At 17.6% G+C, this 18,881-nt stretch overlaps 1 protein-coding gene across 4 annotated transcripts in view; it reads left to right on the top strand.

The window, feature by feature from the left end:
- The window catches only part of LOC122714428 (pancreatic lipase-related protein 2-like), a 91,654-nt gene that overhangs the window by 23,312 nt on the left and 49,461 nt on the right, over positions 1-18,881 (top strand). Inside the window, exon 1 of one of the 4 annotated variants that reach the window (XM_043935744.1) lies at positions 18,551-18,687. The exons of 2 other annotated variants lie outside the window; for them this stretch is intronic. In XM_043935744.1, the coding sequence (XP_043791679.1) occupies positions 18,686-18,687 (2 nt within the window). In that variant the 5' untranslated portion in view covers positions 18,551-18,685. Of the gene's footprint in view, positions 1-18,550; positions 18,692-18,881 lie in introns of those variants that run through there. One more of the 4 variants, XM_043935745.1, reaches the window with a different exon arrangement.

Here is an 18,881-nt window from a genome sequence, read left to right as displayed (position 1 = left end):
ATGTTTCAAATGATTTTATTTTTAAATTTGTAATTTATATAATAAATAAAATTCATTAAAATTATTTTAGAATTTAATGATATTTTATTTATTATTATATATATTTATATATATATATATATATATATTTTATTTATTTTCCTTTTCTCAAATTTTTAAATTAAAAATCTTGAAATAATATATTAATAATAAAATATTGAAATAATATAATTAAAAAAATTAAAAATAGAATAATAAGTATAAATTTTTTTCCTAATGATTAAATTCTCTTAATTAATTATATTTTATAATTATATTTTAATTAATAAAATAATGAATTAGACATACGATAATTGATTAATCGAAAACTTATGTCTCAAGAATTGTAATAGTTATAGTCTAGATTATTTTAAATTTATTATATTCGAAATATTAATAAAAATAATTGCTACAATTAAATTTTGTCTATTCATATACATCTATAACAATGTGTACAATATAAAATCACAGAAATGACTTAGAAAATCGATTGTAGAAACCAAAGCAAATAAAAATTGATTTAGATTTATTTGAGAATTTATTTATTTATTAAATTGTAAATATTTTTGTAGAATAATGAAGTTCTGTAAAAAAAATGTTTTAATACGATTAAAGAAATGGAATTTAAATAAAATTATTCCTCAAATAATGAAACTTTTTTCATCTTGGTCATATGCCACGCTTTTGTTTCCATTTTTTGTTTTATTTAATACAAATTTATAATTTAATAAATATTAATACTTTTATATATCAACTCTTGTATTTATTTTTATTTTTAGAATCTATCAAGAGGTGACCTACGAATATCTATATAAACATATTAAAACAATTATCTAAATATATAATGGATTGATCAAATTTGTCAGTATTCATAGCAAATTTGAATATTCCAAGATAAATTCTTGCAAAAATAAAATATAAAATTAATATATTAAGCGATTAGAAATCTTTATTCTCGACAAATAAAATAATAAACATGATTAATTATCAGAAAATTATAGTTATAATAATTATCATTACAATAAAATGCAATTTTTAATTATTTTTGAGATATTTGAAATATATGCAATAAATACATAAAATATTCGTAAAATGATTAATTATAATTATTATATAATTATATCATATATGTGTATATTACATTTAAATGAAAATAGAATAGATTATTGCGATTGTAGATTGTAAAAAAATATTTTTATGAAAATTGTTTCATAAAGAGAATATACAATATTAATAGTTTAGGTAAATACATGAAAATCATATAAAGATCGTTAATATTTTTTTAAGTAGAATCATATAATTTTTAATATTTGTTATTTATTTAATTTTTAATATTTCTTTCAAAAAATATTATAAACTATTCATATAAAAAAAATTAGTTTAGAAAAGTATTTTTATTTATTTTAATTTATTTTCAGAACTTGGTAATAAAAACAAAAATGTATGAATGATAAGGCTTCAAACAAAGTTTTGCGTATTTTTTATCTTTTATACAAAAAAGCTTATTTCAAAAGCTGTTTAAGCAAAAAATCGAAAACAAATTAGAACGAATGTTTAAATCTTTTATAAAATATCAATTATTTCTGGTATATTTTTTTTAATTTTAGAATAAAATAAATTTTTATTCATGTTGTTCAGGAAATCAATTAAAAATTAAAAATTAAAATCTGAAATTACAATCAATCAATGATTATTCAAAAAAGATTAAATTTTTGTTATTTTTGGCTTATATTTAACAGAAAGATAATAATTTACAAATCTCATTTTTTATATTCTTTTTAATGTTATAATAAAAATTCTCAATTTTTTTATATATTTCCAAATTATATGTATATTTTCATCTTACTTTTTTAATATCTTATTTTTAACTTTTAAATATTCTGTTTTTTCTATAATATCAATGTACAATTATATAATTGTTTTATTTTGCTTATAGTACCAAGTACCGATTATCAAGTATTATATCATACTTATGAATCAAAATTTAACAAAATTATCAGTTCCTAATTGTCATATCAATTTCTAATATCATATATCCACAATGTAATTAAAAAAATTGTTGATGATTAAAAATAAATTGCTTTCCCTGTATTTGTTGATTTACAAAAAAGTTCTTATATATATTTTATTAATGCAATTTTATTATTTTGTACATAATCAATAATATTTGTAGCATTTTTATTTTTACTTTATATTTTTTTATACATTATTTGTCAAAGACATTATCCTGAGTAAACTTTTTTTAATTTAATTGGTGATTTCTTGCAAATTTCTTTTTAAAATATTTATTTGTTGTTTCACTGAATTTTGTGTACGTCGATAATAATTTGGTGTGCATCATTTATGCATCACTTATTTTTATCTATTATCTTTACAAAACATCATATTATAATCTATTATAATCTAAAATATATAGCAATGAAATAAACTAATATAGACTTATAAATCTTATAGATTTTAAAGAACTTGAAATATCTACAATTTATGGAATGTAAAAAGAAAATATAAAATAATTCTTAAACAATCGAAATTATAATAATCGAAATTATAATGATAAATACTAAGCATGACACTATATTGTTATCATTTTATTTTTAGTTACTATAATTTCAATTGCTGGGATTATTTTATATTTTATTTTCGTTTTCTATGAATCTGAAAGATAAGTAATGATATTAGTTCATATTTTATATATTTTGTTGACTACCGATGTGTTTGTATACATTAATATATGTAATTGCACAATTACACAATTAATAAGTGTAATTGTATGCTGATATACAAGGATGCATACATATATACAAAATTCAATGTAACAATAATTCTCGATTAGTCGGAAAACAATTCAGATGAATCAAAAAAATAAATGGATATGCATTTTTATACAAATTTTTTTTTACAATTTAAATATACAGTTATAATAAAACTTTAAATAAGATTATTGCAAAGATGCGAAATGTATTTATAACTAAAACTTTTAAGATGTTCACAATAGTAGTAGATTCACAATAGTTGTAGTGTTGTATTTTGGTGGATATAAGCTGGGTACTTATCTAATGCCCTTCGACAGGTACCATAAATGATATACTAAAGATAAGTGAAGTATAAATAGTTACACATATGAAGCGCATATCTATAAGAGAGTAGGATCTCTCACAATGTTGCAGATAATCGTATCCGACGATCAGAACATGATTGTTCACAAACTACCTAATTATCGTATCCGGCGATCAGACTAGAACATGATCACTATGAGATTCTATTTGCAAATGATGTTCGTGTCCTTTAAAAAATCTCTTTTTGATTCAATTGAGAAGATCACAGTTTTTCGATGGAATCACTAATATCGCTGCCGGTGCCCGGTTCAAAACACCCACCAAATTCGAGGAAATTCCTTGCTTGGATGGTGATTTATATACAAAGCTCTCACAATAAATAGCAACTAATCGGCACATCTCTCTTATAGATTCGAAACAGAACAATGTTATTTGTTTTTGAATCAACCGCGTTAGGATCAGTTCAGCTTGTCTAAAGTATGTTAGAAATATACAATTATAGTATATCGGCTAAATTTCTGCGTTAGAATTGCTTTTCTACCTTCTTTAACAATAACAAATTAACATTTCATGTTATTTTTATACATACAAAATATTTATATTTACATATATGATATTTTTAAGAATATTGATCTAATTCACTATATGTTTATTTTAAAAATTTTCTTATAATAATTTTTTTATTATTGACATAGAATTGCATCATCTTATTGCAATCTTATATCTTTTTTTTCTTGTAATTCTATATTGGCCAAAAAAGAAATCGATTCTATTTAGAATAATGATATTATGACATAAAGTTTAAATTAAAAAATCTTTCATGATATTCATTGGATAATATTAATGTCGTTAACAATTTTGAAAGTTAATAACTTAATAACAGTTTATGAAAAATATATATAAACAATATTTGTAATATATTTCAATATATTATATATATTATATACATTATATAGTTATAATATGCAATAAGGAACATAGAATTCTACAACATTATTTCCAAATCAAATAATTATCACCATATGCTCTTCTTTTAATACTATACAATTTTCATTTGAAACATTTAATATTAAAAACAGATATATTGTAATAAATCATTTCAAAGAAAATAAATAAAAGTTATTTTGCATAAATAAATATTACATATATTTGAATTCTTTTTATTTTTTTTACATTCTTCATTTTTGAAATATTAAAATGTTTACACAAAATCATGAAATGTCTCGGTAGGCAAGATAGCAATTGCGTCATATTTGAGTATTTTCTGTCTCTATCTTTATTATTTTTAAATATAACGTCATTGAAAATTTACCGCCTTGTCTATTAAAATTATTTAAAAACTTAATTATAATTTTCAATGAATTTTTCAATACTATCTTAAAATCAAATAATTATTATCATAATATGTTTCCTTTGATACTATATAATTTAAAATATTTTTATATATTTCTAATATTTCTGATTTATAAAATATATACTTATAAAAATAATTATGTAAAACAGACATACTATATATATATATTCTATATTATTTATTAATTACTTCGATAATATAATATAATATGGCCTTCAACAATTCATATCGATGCATGTAATTTAAAATATCAAATAAAAATAAAAGAAAAAAAAAAGATTTAATGTTCAGAAAGTTTATTTTTTTGAGATTTCAACTATATCTGATATGATTGACTGCATAAAACTGACACACGATTCAGTTGACTCGTTTTCTCTAAGTATTATCTAAAGAAATTACAATTTGAAAATCATTCAAGAAAATATTATTTTCTTAGAAATCAATCGTTTTTTTTTCATTAAAATTCAAATTTAATGCAGAATGGTTCAATATTTAGAAATGTATAATTTATAAATTTTGTTATCATTGAAATTTGAAAAAATTTTACTCTTAATTTGTATTTTCTTAAGAAAATATTGTATAATATTTGATTATAAAAATCAATTTGCTTGAAATTTTCCTGGATTTTCTTTTACATTTGATAATTTATTTTTTTTAAATAAAACTTTCTAATTTCTGAAATTTTTATTTTCAAATTAAATCTAACAAATTTTAATTTTTTTTGTAATTTTCTTGCAATTTTTAAAGCAATGATTATTTTTTCAAATTTAAATTTTCCTAATTTCTATAAGTTTTATTTAAATATCTTAATATTTTTAGACTAAAATTTTTATAATATTTAATAAATCTTTTATAATAATTTTTTCTCTAATATTATTAAACTTAATATATTAAACTAAATATATTAAACTTAATATTTTATTTTAATATTTTATATTATATATTATTTTTTATATTATATATTAAACAAAAGACATAACAAAAAATTTTTAAATTAATCTTAAATTTTCAATTTTTTTTAAATTTCATAAATCCCATATTATTAATTAACGTTAATTGTTATTCATATAATATAATAGTATTATATAATATCAATAATGTAATATTATTAACAATATTAATAACAATAATATTATTATTATACAGATTAATATAAATACAATATTGTTAATCAACAATACAATATTATTAACTCTGTCAATTGTAATAATTTAATTAGCAATATAAATATATCAAAAAGTATATTGAATTTTTTAATCAAGAATTTCTTTCATTTTTTTTAAAAATTCAATTATAAAAAAATTTCATTCTCTTTATTTTTTATAATCGAAATTATAACGAAATTATAATATTTTTATAATCAAAATTATAACGAAAGAAAAATGATAAACAAGCAATATTAAAAAAAAACATGATTATGTGATTCGATGATTTTAAAATAAAAGAAATTGAAAATTGTAATTTTCAATTTTCAATTTCAATTTTTTATAAGATTGTAATCATTTCCTAGAAATTTCTTATGTAATGAATTTGCATTAACTTTTTCTTCATCTGTATTCATATCTTTGAATGTATATCTTTTTATATGAACACACGTAGTTTCGCTAAATATATAGAATTTTTAAAACAATTATTAATTTACAATTAGCAGAATCTATTAGATATTATTATATATATCTATTAGATATAATTAGATAGTATTTAATCAGAACATTAAGAGAAATTAAAACATTAAGAGTTTATTAAATGGGTAAAAATCTTTTGATAAAAAGATTAATTTGAATCACAAAATTGAACTATATTATTTTTATAATCAGATGATTTTTATAAAACTGATATCCATGATTTAATTCTTAGTTTTATGATGCAGTAGTTTAAAAATTTAATTCAATAATTGTTTAAAAAATTTGAAACAGTTTAAAAAATTTGGAACAATCTAAAAATTTTAAAAATTGGAAAAAATTACAGAGTTATTAAAAATTATAATTTTATTAATCGAATCAATAATTTAAGAAAATTATTGATTTTCAATCAATTTATTGTAACTTAAATAAATTCAATTTCTTGAATTTTTCCTATTGTATATCTGATTTATTTTTATATGATACTTGTATTTATTAGCTTAATTTTGCATAAAATTGTCTATAATACAGAATAGAAAAAAATTATCAAGATTCAGATATATGTTATCATTAATTTTTATCATAAAAGGAAGATAGAGAAGAAAAAGGAAAAATATTACATCTCATAAAAAGATGAAAATAGAAATTCATATATATTCACAATTCTAAACTAGAAAAATTTTATCGAATAATAAAGAATAAAACAACACAAAATATTAATAGTAATTGTAAAATATAATTTCACAATTACTTCTTTAATTAAGAATAATTTAAAAATAATTATAACAAAAATAATCAAAAAAGTTAAAAATAATTTGAATTTTAACATAATTGGGATAATGGTGCAATATGATAAAATCAGAAAATTAATTATAAGGATAAAAAGATTAGTTTTCCATTGAACGTCTGATTTTTTTTAACCTGTATTATTACCTTTATAACCTGTATTTAACGCTGTATTATTAAAGGGATTATCATAACAACAAATTCCGTATTTTTATAATCAATAGACAGCTTTTTCATTCTCTCCACTAAATCCAGAAAATCATTCAAATATAAATGGAAAAGATAAGAATGATTTGTATTATTCTATCTTGTGATCATCCAATAATGTTATCTCATTTTTTTTTACAAGATAAATAAGAATGTCGTTTAATTTTTATTTGTTCTCGCAACTTCAATATTTATTATAAATTATTAACTATATACGATCAGTCAATAAATTCTGTAACTATGCTTGAATGCATAATTCCCAATCTCGAAGCTTCATGAAGTTTTTATTATTCTTTCAAATTATTTTAGAAAATTTTTGATGGCAAGATATTAATATATTCACTAATAATGTATCTAAATTTTTTATTAATAATAAGTTAATATATGATAATATATTATATAAATAATAAGTTAAATATATAAATATATATAAAAAATATAAAATATAAAATATATAAATAATAAGTTAAATATATACATAAAATAATGAATAAAAAAATTTCGTAAAAAAAATTAAAGAAAAAATTGAAATTGATAAATTTATAGATATAGATTTTGACCAAATGAATAAACATGTATTATTCAAAAGAAAATTTTTCAAATGCGAACTGTTTCAATATTATTGGTTAGTAAATATAAATGAACTATGCTTGGATTCAATTTATGTAATTAAAGAATATTTCTTGAAAAAAAAATTCGTGAAAAACTTTAATTTAGTTATATTCAAAGAAATTTGTATATCTTTAGAAAGTATTTCACCATACATAAATATAAAAAAAATATAACATAATATGTTTTAGTATACTTCACTAATAATATCCGTGATATACTATAAAATATATGTGATATACATAAAAACTAAATTTTTAAGTAAAAAGAATTAAGAATTTAGATAAGCCTATATTATAATAACATGAAGGAATGGCATTTTTACAATTTTTATAAATAAAAAAGATACAAAAAGAAGAATATGTGTTTTAATAAAATGATATGATGCTAATATTTTTTTTGTCTTTTTTCAAAATTTTTATTTAAAAAACAATGGTTCTTTGAAAATGGCATTCTTTTCTCATCTTCTCATGATTAAGAAAATTAAATACATATTAAAATATTAATCTCCTAATAGTTAATCAATAAAAAAAAATCAATATGTTTATTAGTTCTTATAAAAACAATTTATTAAAATTTATTTAGAGTACATTTTAATAATTTTAATAATTTAAATTTTAATAATTTTAATAATTTTAATCTTTCATAACTTCATTATAAATTCTAATAACAAACTATCATTGATTTTAATTCTTATCTCTCTTAAATAATAGATATATTGAATGATTTATAATGTCGCTTTTGAGAGAAGTTATAAAGAAATTATGAATATTTTTTAAAATTGATTTTAAGGATGCTTTTATTAGATTTTGATTGTAAAAGTTGAAATAATTATTTTCAGTCATTTTCAATCACTATAAATGAAATATTTATGCTTAAATATTTACAAGTTGGTTTTCATTTATACAACACTTCCCTTAATATAATATTTTTTCCTAGGAATTTTTTATAATTAGAGAGTTAACTCACAAGATGAATGAATATTCTAATATTCTAATAAAGAGATATAATCTTTTAAAGAGAAATTTCAAAACTTTCTCAAAGAAAAGAAGTTTGTTTCAAAAACAAAATATTTTTCAATATTACATCAAAATAAATTTAAACAATACATACATAAAACTTTTTTGAATTTTAATGTATAAAAAATTATAGAATTTATATTCAATTACGATATTATACTTCAATTTGAATTTAAATTTCATTTAAATTTAATTTAAAATAATAATAAATTTAAAATAATATTATTTATTGCTAAATATTTAATTCTATAAAAAATAACAATGATTAATAAATTATTAATAAAATGATTAATAAATTATTCTTTTAAAAAGCCATCGATTATATTTCCTATAATAATTTTCATAAAAAATTAATAACAAAACATTTAATACAAAACACTTAAAAATTTCTATAAAAATTAAATTGAAAAATTAAATTAAATTTAAATTATATTTAAATTAAAATATATTTATTATTGGAAAATAAAAAAAATATTAAAATATTTAATTTAAAAATTAAAATTTAATTATAATAAAAATATATTTTTTAATCGAACATATTTAGAATTAGCTAATTATTGTAAAAAAAATTTAAAAATTAAGAAAGTATTATGAAATTGAAAAATTAAAGAAAAATTAAATGAAAATTAACAAATTAAATATTAATAATTTCTTATAATTAATTTTAATAAAGATAATTAACAATATAATTAACTATAATAAACACAAAACATAAAATATAATATTTAAAACATAGCAAATATATTTTTATGAATATAACATAATTTTATAAAAAATATATATGTATAATAAATGTATCAATAAGTTAAAATTGAATGAAATAAAAATTTTTAGAAATTGCCAATGAAGTCAATTGATTAATATTAGAATATATTTCTAAGACAAAATTTATTATTTCAATTTTGAAGATTTACTATTTAATTTATACTAAAAGGTAAACCTACCAATTATAAGTAGTTTTTAGCTTTCTTATTTTACTAAGTGCTCAAAGATTGCGGTATTTGTGGTTTGTGGCTACTATAGTATATAATATAATGTAATACTTATTATTAAAATCACTGACATATGTAATATTCTTATGCAAACTAATTGTTTATTTCATTATTCATTCTTTTTAATTATATTATTTCATCGATTATTTAATAATGTTTTATCGTAAATGTTAATTTTTTATATTAATTTTTTATAAAATGATATTTTATTAAAATTTATATTAATTTTTAACTACTTATATTTGGTATATTTTAATAATTATCTATTCATTTTTTGTTAATTCTTAATTGTAATTATATTAATATTATCAATTTTTAAATAATATTATCAATTTTTTAATTAGTTTTTTTAGTTATATGTCAATTAATTTAATGATTTTTCATCATAATTATTATAAAATACGTATATACTAAATTAATTAAATATGTATAAAAAACAGAATAGTGATATTTATAATATTTCTATATTTATATAAAATTTTGCTCTTATTTTATTATTATTATTATTTTTTGTTTGATTAAATTCTTCTTCACATATAATATAAGTACATGTTTTAATATCAAACTTTCCCCATATCAATTAATTCCATTTATCTCTATCATATAACTGACACAATAGATCAATAAATTTCTTGATTTCTATATACATAATTCACTTTGCTTTCTCAGAAAGACTAATTTCTTCTTATGATCATTTTCAAGAATCATTCTCAAGTATATATATGAGGAAAAGATGATAACAATCATCTTGATATTTACTTGATAATCAACATAGTTCATTAATCTCGAGGAAAACTAACAAATCTACTCATATAAATGTACATTCTGTTATTTCTTATCGTTATATTATCAAATTCGATGAGATCATGATGTATGTCCATAATCCGTTGATTAAGCGGACGTGAAATTGTCGGGAAAGTTGAGGTTAAGTCTTGTCTCCCCGCTTCATGTCTGACTACGCAGTACGACGATATCGCTCTCACCTTCTTCCTGTCTCCGTTAAATCATTCTAATAAACTCGAAGAAATATGATAAACTATTATTAATATGTTAATTTGTATGCATGGGAACTTGAAAAACAAAATAAAATACATTAATTATAGATATTTGTTATATTTAGTTATAATATAGTTTATTAATTTTTAATATAGTTTATTTTATAAATTTAGTTATATTAATTTTAATATAGTTTATTAATTTTAGTTTATTAATTTTTTATTAATTAATATAATTTAGAATATTAATTATATTTTCGTAAATAAAAAATAATATTAATGAACAAAAAAATTTGTAAGGATTTAATAATAATAAATTTTCAAAGATTTGTATATAAATGTTGTGATTAAGAATAGTGAAATATTTTATGAATAATTAAAAAAATTATATAAAAATAAAATAAAGTAATATGCAAATAAAAAATGAAAGACAAATATTAAAAAGAAACTTAATTTAACCTAAATATTAAAACATTTAATTTTAAATTTTAGTTTATATGAATTAAAAAATATATATAAAAATATATATAAAAATATATAAAAAATAAAAAATAAACATAAACAAAATATTTTCTTTATAAAACTTTTATATTACATTTTTATTTAAATAAAAAATATTATGAGAAATAAATATGAGAATTTTAAAGTTTGATATTTGGAAAAAATAATATGTAAAAAAAATATTGTTTAAACACAGTTAATTAAATTTAGTAGTTAGTCAAATTTAATAGATAATAGATTTTCTTACAATTCTATTGTTTATGTTATCATTAAAAAGACTGTGATTTGATATAATATTTATTATTATAGCCGATTTGTTAGCAGAAATATAATTAAATCTGAAAAAGTAGATTGATAAAAAAACAGATTCCGCTAATATAACCTGTTATATCCGATTGTAGATAAAAATGAAACAAACTCTATGCTATAAATAATAAAAAGATAGCAAAAACCAAACAGATCTTGCAATTTTAACCATTTCAATTTTAAATGAAAGTATATAACTAACTTAATAATAACTTTTTAATCTGTTATTATTTAAGTAATTTTTAATTTATTAGCTATGTTGCCCTATTTTAAAAATGTTAATTAAAAAATAAAGAAAATCATTATAAAATAAAGAAATAACGAGTATACTCTTCATAGCATAAAAATTGCCATTTTTTCATAAAGTATACTTAACAAATTAAAATTTTCATTAATAACGAATAATAAATTTTCATTAGAAATAATTTTATTTAAAAAGAAATATATATTGATAATTTTTATCACGAAACGATCATAAATGATCCAATTATACACATTTTATTTATTTAAAAATTTATTCACTTTTGCAATAGGACAAGATCTATTTATAAAATTCAAATTTAATGCGAAAATAAATGATTATAGATTATATTTAACTTTTACTGCCGCCAATCTATATACAAATTGTTATTGGAAAGATATATATATGATTTTTATTATTTTATAATATTATATTTTTTAATTTATATTTTTTTTTAAATTTATTACAATAAAAATAACACGAAGTTTAAAATTATTATTTTGAATTTAAGAAAAATAGATTTTAATTTTATTATATTATAATGATCTTAAATTAACTGTGAAAATCTTTATTTTTTATGTATTTTGATTTACATTTTGATTTACTTTTATTGATTTTGATAAATAGGCAAGTTGAATATTATACAACGATTTGATTATGGATTTAAATAAAATGATGTATAGTATCAATATTCTGAAATTTACTGAAACTTATTCGAAGTAAAGTTTCTTCGAATTACAAGGAATTACATAATACGTACATTATATATTATATTAAAATTCAAAAATAGGTATTTGTATGTAAAAGAATATCAGTATATATTTACTTTCATTGAGGGACCGTTACGCAAACGATATTGCAATACGACACTGCTGCCCAGCTGAGCGTTTTCATTCTTTCGTCGTTGCACTTTATCTAATACAAACTTAAAATGCTTATAACATTAATTAAACTTTATTAAATATATATCTATATAAATTTTTTTCATCGTTTAATATCTATATAAAGAATTCACTCTTCAAATATTCCACATTTTTATGAACATTTTTATTTTCTGTATATTTTTAACATTTAATTAATATTGCATTTAATTATAATGCATAATGCAATCATTAAAATGTATTATAATAAATTGAAAAAAAAAGAAAAACAAAATATATAATTTTTACTTTTTAATAAAAAAATCTTGAAATTTACAAGAAATGTAATTATTATATTTTTTAGATTATTATAGTATCAATTACAAATAATTATTATATTTTTTAGATTATTATAGTATCAATTACAAATATATATTAATTTAATAAATTATAAAAGAGTTTATTAAATTTATAATTTATAGTTTAAATTTATAATTTTATAATTATTATAAAATTGTAATTTATTATAAATTATATAATTGTATATTTTTATACAATTATGTTTATACATATTTTTATATATAATTGCATGCAAAATAAATATTGTTATTTATTTATTTATATATTGTATATATGATATATATATGTTAAAAAAAATATAAATTCTAAAAGTCATAAAAAAAATGTCGAATATAATTCGAAAGTCAATGATCGAGTCATTTGTTTACAAATCATTAATCGAAGAGAAACGAGGAATCTATTGTGTGTATGAGTACTGTCACTAGTTTTAAAATTATAAATATTAATTCAATCACAAGACATTGAATTATAGCACTAAGAATTTCAATTGTTTTTTTATGTTTTAATATTAATTATATATACTATTAAAAATATTTAAAATAATTTATAAGAATTTATATATATAATATTATTTATATATATATATATATATAAAATAAAAATATTTTACATTTGTTCTATTTTATAGCATAGATTTAAACATTATAACATTACATTTTTATCATTTAATTATAAGTATAAAAATATATGAAGTTATTGTATTTTTCCTTTTTTAATATGTATTAATTAACTGATTAATTTTATAATTATAAAATAATATAATTATATACATAGTATTAATAACATTAATAACATTAGTATTTGAATATTTTACTTTTTCAATTATATTCAGATCGAACGTGGCCATTCAAGAAGAGATGTTATATGATAAAATTTATTTCAGTCTTTCGTAAAATCTGATAGCTATCCAAATCATTACAATTCCTTTTTGGCGACATCTTAGAAACTTTATTTTTGTCAAATCTTAAAAGTAATAATTCTATCCATCTAAGTCCATTTAAATTAAATTTTGTTTCATCCAAAAAAATAATATTTTTTCACTATTTTTCTTTCACTGAACATGTTCGCAAGCAAATTATAAAAAGCACTCTTTATATTTTGTCAATAAGGAGATTATTGTTTTAATCTCCGCCATTGAAGTTTTATTTTATTTTAAATTACATTTAATATTTCAAATATTACTTGTAACAGTAACTTCTGCAGCAATTTACTGAACTGTACTTTTAAAATTACAGGCAATTCATAAAATAGCTTGTTTTTCACAAATTGTTACTGCACATTCCCTACTCTTTTTTTTTTCCATATTGATTAGGATTTTTTAACAAATCAGTCATTACTTTATTCACTAATTTCACAATTTTTGCAATAAAATAGTTTTCGCATCTTAGTCATAAAATACGATCTATTACATTTTGATTTAACCGCTTTTCATGACCCATTGTTTAAATTTTCTATTTATTTCAATATTAAATAATATTAAAACACTAACTCTATAATTTCTTGGTTTCACTTAGCAGTTCAACTATAATTGAACAATGAATATATAAAATGCTATTATTTAATATGCTATTATTTTGTCCGGATTGTAGTAGCTAATATTTACATTTTCTTCTAGGATTTTTTTCAATACAAAAAACATATATCATACAAAAACAATTGTTAAGACACATAGTCATAGAGATACATACAGAATATACAGAATATATGAAAAATAACTTATTGTATTTTAAAATATAATACTATATGTATTTTAAAATAAACGGTATTCCTTTATGATATACTATCATTTTATCACATAATATATCAAAACAAAATATAAATCAATAAAATTATATTCTTTTTTTTTAACGTTACAAAACAATTTTAATCTTAATTATCAAGATTTCAAACAGATTTCAAACAATGGTTGCAAAAACGTAAAAACACTTCATTTATATTTATATTTCTATGCGCCGTTATGTTTCCTTTATAATTAGTGCTGGTATCTGAACAAAGTAATTGATATAAACTAATTTACATTGGATGTAATTAAATTATGATTCGTGAAATTTTTTCTTTTCATAAAAAAATAAAAAATAAAAACACACTAAAAAATATTATATATAATTTTATATAAATTTATATAAATTTTAAATAGTTAATTGAAATTGATATAATTGAAAAATCATGTTATTTTCATATTTAAGAATTTCCTATTTTTTATTAAGAATTTCCTAAAAACTTCAATTATTCAAAAGATTCATTGTGCCAAGTTTGAATAGATGATATAAATTGTGAGGACAATATCGTTTTTAAGAGAAAAATTTAGATCTTTGAAATTGTATATTTATTATAAAATATTTTAGCGTAGCTAGAATATGAACGTGGTCTTGGGACTTGAAACAACATTTTCCAGCCATATCAATTTCAACAATCAGCATTATTTTACTTGAGAAGAATTATTACAAAAACGCAGTTTCCTGGGAATAGCGAAATTTATAGGTAGCGTAGCCCTTCAGTTTAATTAATAGGAATTTTCTTTAGTTGGAGATCGCTAATTAGGAAACTGACCTACGATGTATTATCGAGAGCATGATATTAGAAAGCACAAGCATTTTGGTGGAATTAAAAAAAATCAGAATCTTTTCAAATTCAGAACTTTTTAAATCGAATTCTTTGAACATCAGAACTTTACATCTTAGAATCTTTCGAATTCTTGAATTTTATAATCTGGAACAAACATTAATTTTAGAACTTTGTAAATTCAATGATGAAATGTAAATCTAATTAGCATATGAACTTTGCTCTTGATTATTTTATAATTTGTTATATTGTTATAAATTTATTAATAATGAATTTTCTAATAAATCAATTTTATTACTATACACCATAATTCCAACAAATTGGAGCTAATATATTACCAAACTCTTATTTACAAGTAACAATAAAATGTTCTTTGTGCTCAGCAAAAAAAATGCACACATTGAAAACGTTATATTTAAAAAATTATGATCGAAAAATAATATTACAATATATAAAATTATTCGTAATAATGCAATGATTTTTATGAACTAGAAATAATAGGTAGATTAATAGATTTTTTTTATATTATAATAAATTTAATTATAATAATTTGTTTTGAATAATAAAATTAGATACGTTTTAATAAAATTGATAAATAGGTATATAAATTTTATAATTTCAAAAATAAATATATGTAAATAGTAATGAAATTAACGTAAAAATATAATAAATTTTGTTATGAAAAAATATAAATGTGATATAAAATGATATAATTGATTTTATATCTAATAATAATAAATTATATAATGTAATTGTTAATCTTACTATTATTAATTTAAGCTATCAAAAAATAAATATTTATTAAATATAATATTTTTTTCAATATCAATTATGAGATTAAATACTTATATAATTTGTATTAATCATTATTACATAAAAGATAAAATAATACAAATAAAATTATTAATATAATTTTCGGTATCTATTGTAAAGATATTATAATGAATTCCTTTTATATAATAAAACATATATTTTTTTTAATTAATTTATGAATATTTTTAAAATTTCCATAAAAAACGAGAATATTTTCTGTATAATGAAAAAATTCAAACATAGAATTATAAAATTTTCTTCATTCATTATAAAAAAAATATAATTTTTTTTCTTTTGTTAGTTATCAAAAAATCATATTATTTTTATTGAAATATTTCATAATAATTATTTAATAATTGAAATCATTTCTTAAAATTATTTAACACTAATATTATATATTAATATATATTAATATTATATATAAAATCAAGTATTTTTCAAGGAAATTTCTTATCTTGTTTTAAGAAATATAATATCGATATCAATAATTGTGAATAAAAATTATAATTTTTCTAGATACATCATAATAATTATAAAAAATTCTCTATAGTAATTTTAAAAGATTATCACTAGAAATTGCAGTCAGATAATAATTAAAAAAAAAAAAGAAAATACACAATTATATTTTTTCTTTTTTTTAAAATTTAAAATAACAATATAATATTATCTCATATATATAAATAATATAATAATAATATGTATAATAATAAAAATTTTTTCTGAATTTCACTTGTAATAAAATATTTAAAATTTTTAATATTAAAATACATTAAATGATTATATTATATGCACTTAGAAAATTAGAAAATGAAATAATAAAAAGAATAATAGAATACTTAGAATACATAAATTTTTTAAATTTTTAGAATTATTTCATTTCATACTTAAATTTATAATAATTTTCTGTTTAAATAATTAATAATAAATATACAAAGATCAATCAAATTATTTCGAATTATAAAAATTAAAAAGATTTTATTAATTTTAAAATATAATTACGTTATTTCTTTAAAATCTAGATTTATTAAATTAAATTTAATTTAACTTTTAATTTAATTAAACTAAAAAATTTTAATTGTTTTAAATTTTTTATAAATTTTTTTAAATATTAATTATAAATAACTAATATAACATAATATAATATACTAAATAAATATAATATAGTAATCCAAAGTAATTTAATTTGATATGATTCAAAATTATTACCAAAATCTTATGTACTTTTATATCATAAATTATTATGACATAATTAACCAATATTATTATTTATCATGAAATTATTATTTACTATTCTGAAAAAAAGTATAATACAACTTATTAAAAACTTACACATAAAAAAATTAAATTTTAGAAATCAAAATTAAATTCTTTGAGCAATTATTGAATCAAAATAAATTATTTGTAAAATAATAATATTTCATTGTCTATTTATGTCTACAAATATTATTTTTAATTATTATTAAAATATATGAAAAATATAAGAAAATATTATTAACATTTTTTTTAGAATTTAATTTTTTTTTTAGTTATTCTTTAAAATATAAAAATTAGTTAAGAAATATTCATAATTATTTATTATTATTTAATTATTGTATTATCTTTGAAATTTTTATTTTATTATAAGTACAAGAAGATTATATACGTAAATATTATGATATAAAATCGGTTATGATATAAAATATGAAAATAAACATAAAAAATAAAAATAAATTATAATTTATTATAATTTATTATAAATAATCTTTTTATATATTTGAATGATATTTACTTATACATTAGATTTGAAATTAAGAATAAGTTATATATATATAATTTTCAATAAACATTTCACTAAATCTTCTAATTTGAATCTTAAATATCATGTTTTTTTACATTTTTTTTTCTATAAGATCTATTATATGATTCAAATAAATATTATCCAATAAAATTCTTAATAAATTTACAATCATTAACGATTTTCATTTTTTCATATTGTAAACAATATAATGTTTATATGATCTTTTTGTGTATAACAGATTTAGAGATAAAACAATATTAATATGGAAAATTATATATATAAGAACAAATTTCATAATAAAAATAAACTTTCCGCACAATCATATCCAATAAATTGATATATCTGTCTTATGTTGCATTGCGTCGTATTTACTTTCGCTGTGCGCACAGTTTAGACGACTTTCTTTTCGCGCCTGCGCATTCTTTGTCCTCACAGAAACAAGAAAGAGAAAAGTCTTTCTGAAGCAAGCAAAGAGAGTAGAAAAAAAGCAATTTATCGATTCGGAAAAGAAGAGAGAGGCATCGATGTCGGAAGTGGTACAGCATTGCCAGAGGGAAGGACGTCGAATCTAGGCCATAATCATTCCTCTCTTTATATTTGCGCAAATATGTAGGTATGTCAATGATTTTCATTTTTTTTTTTTTTTGCATTCTCAAATACAAATACTTTTCTTTTATTTATTTTAAATATTATATTGATTCAAATTTATTGATTATTGGTATACTTTAGATATTATAGTTTATATATTATGAAAAAATTTAAAATATAAAAATATACTAAATGTACATATAATATATATATAT

The sequence above is a fragment of the Apis laboriosa genome, unplaced genomic scaffold, assembly GCF_014066325.1.
Source record: "Apis laboriosa isolate Shangri-la unplaced genomic scaffold, ASM1406632v1 scaffold30_cov140, whole genome shotgun sequence".
NCBI classification, from domain to species: domain Eukaryota; kingdom Metazoa; phylum Arthropoda; class Insecta; order Hymenoptera; family Apidae; genus Apis; species Apis laboriosa.
This window is presented reverse-complemented; position numbering and strand designations above follow the sequence as displayed.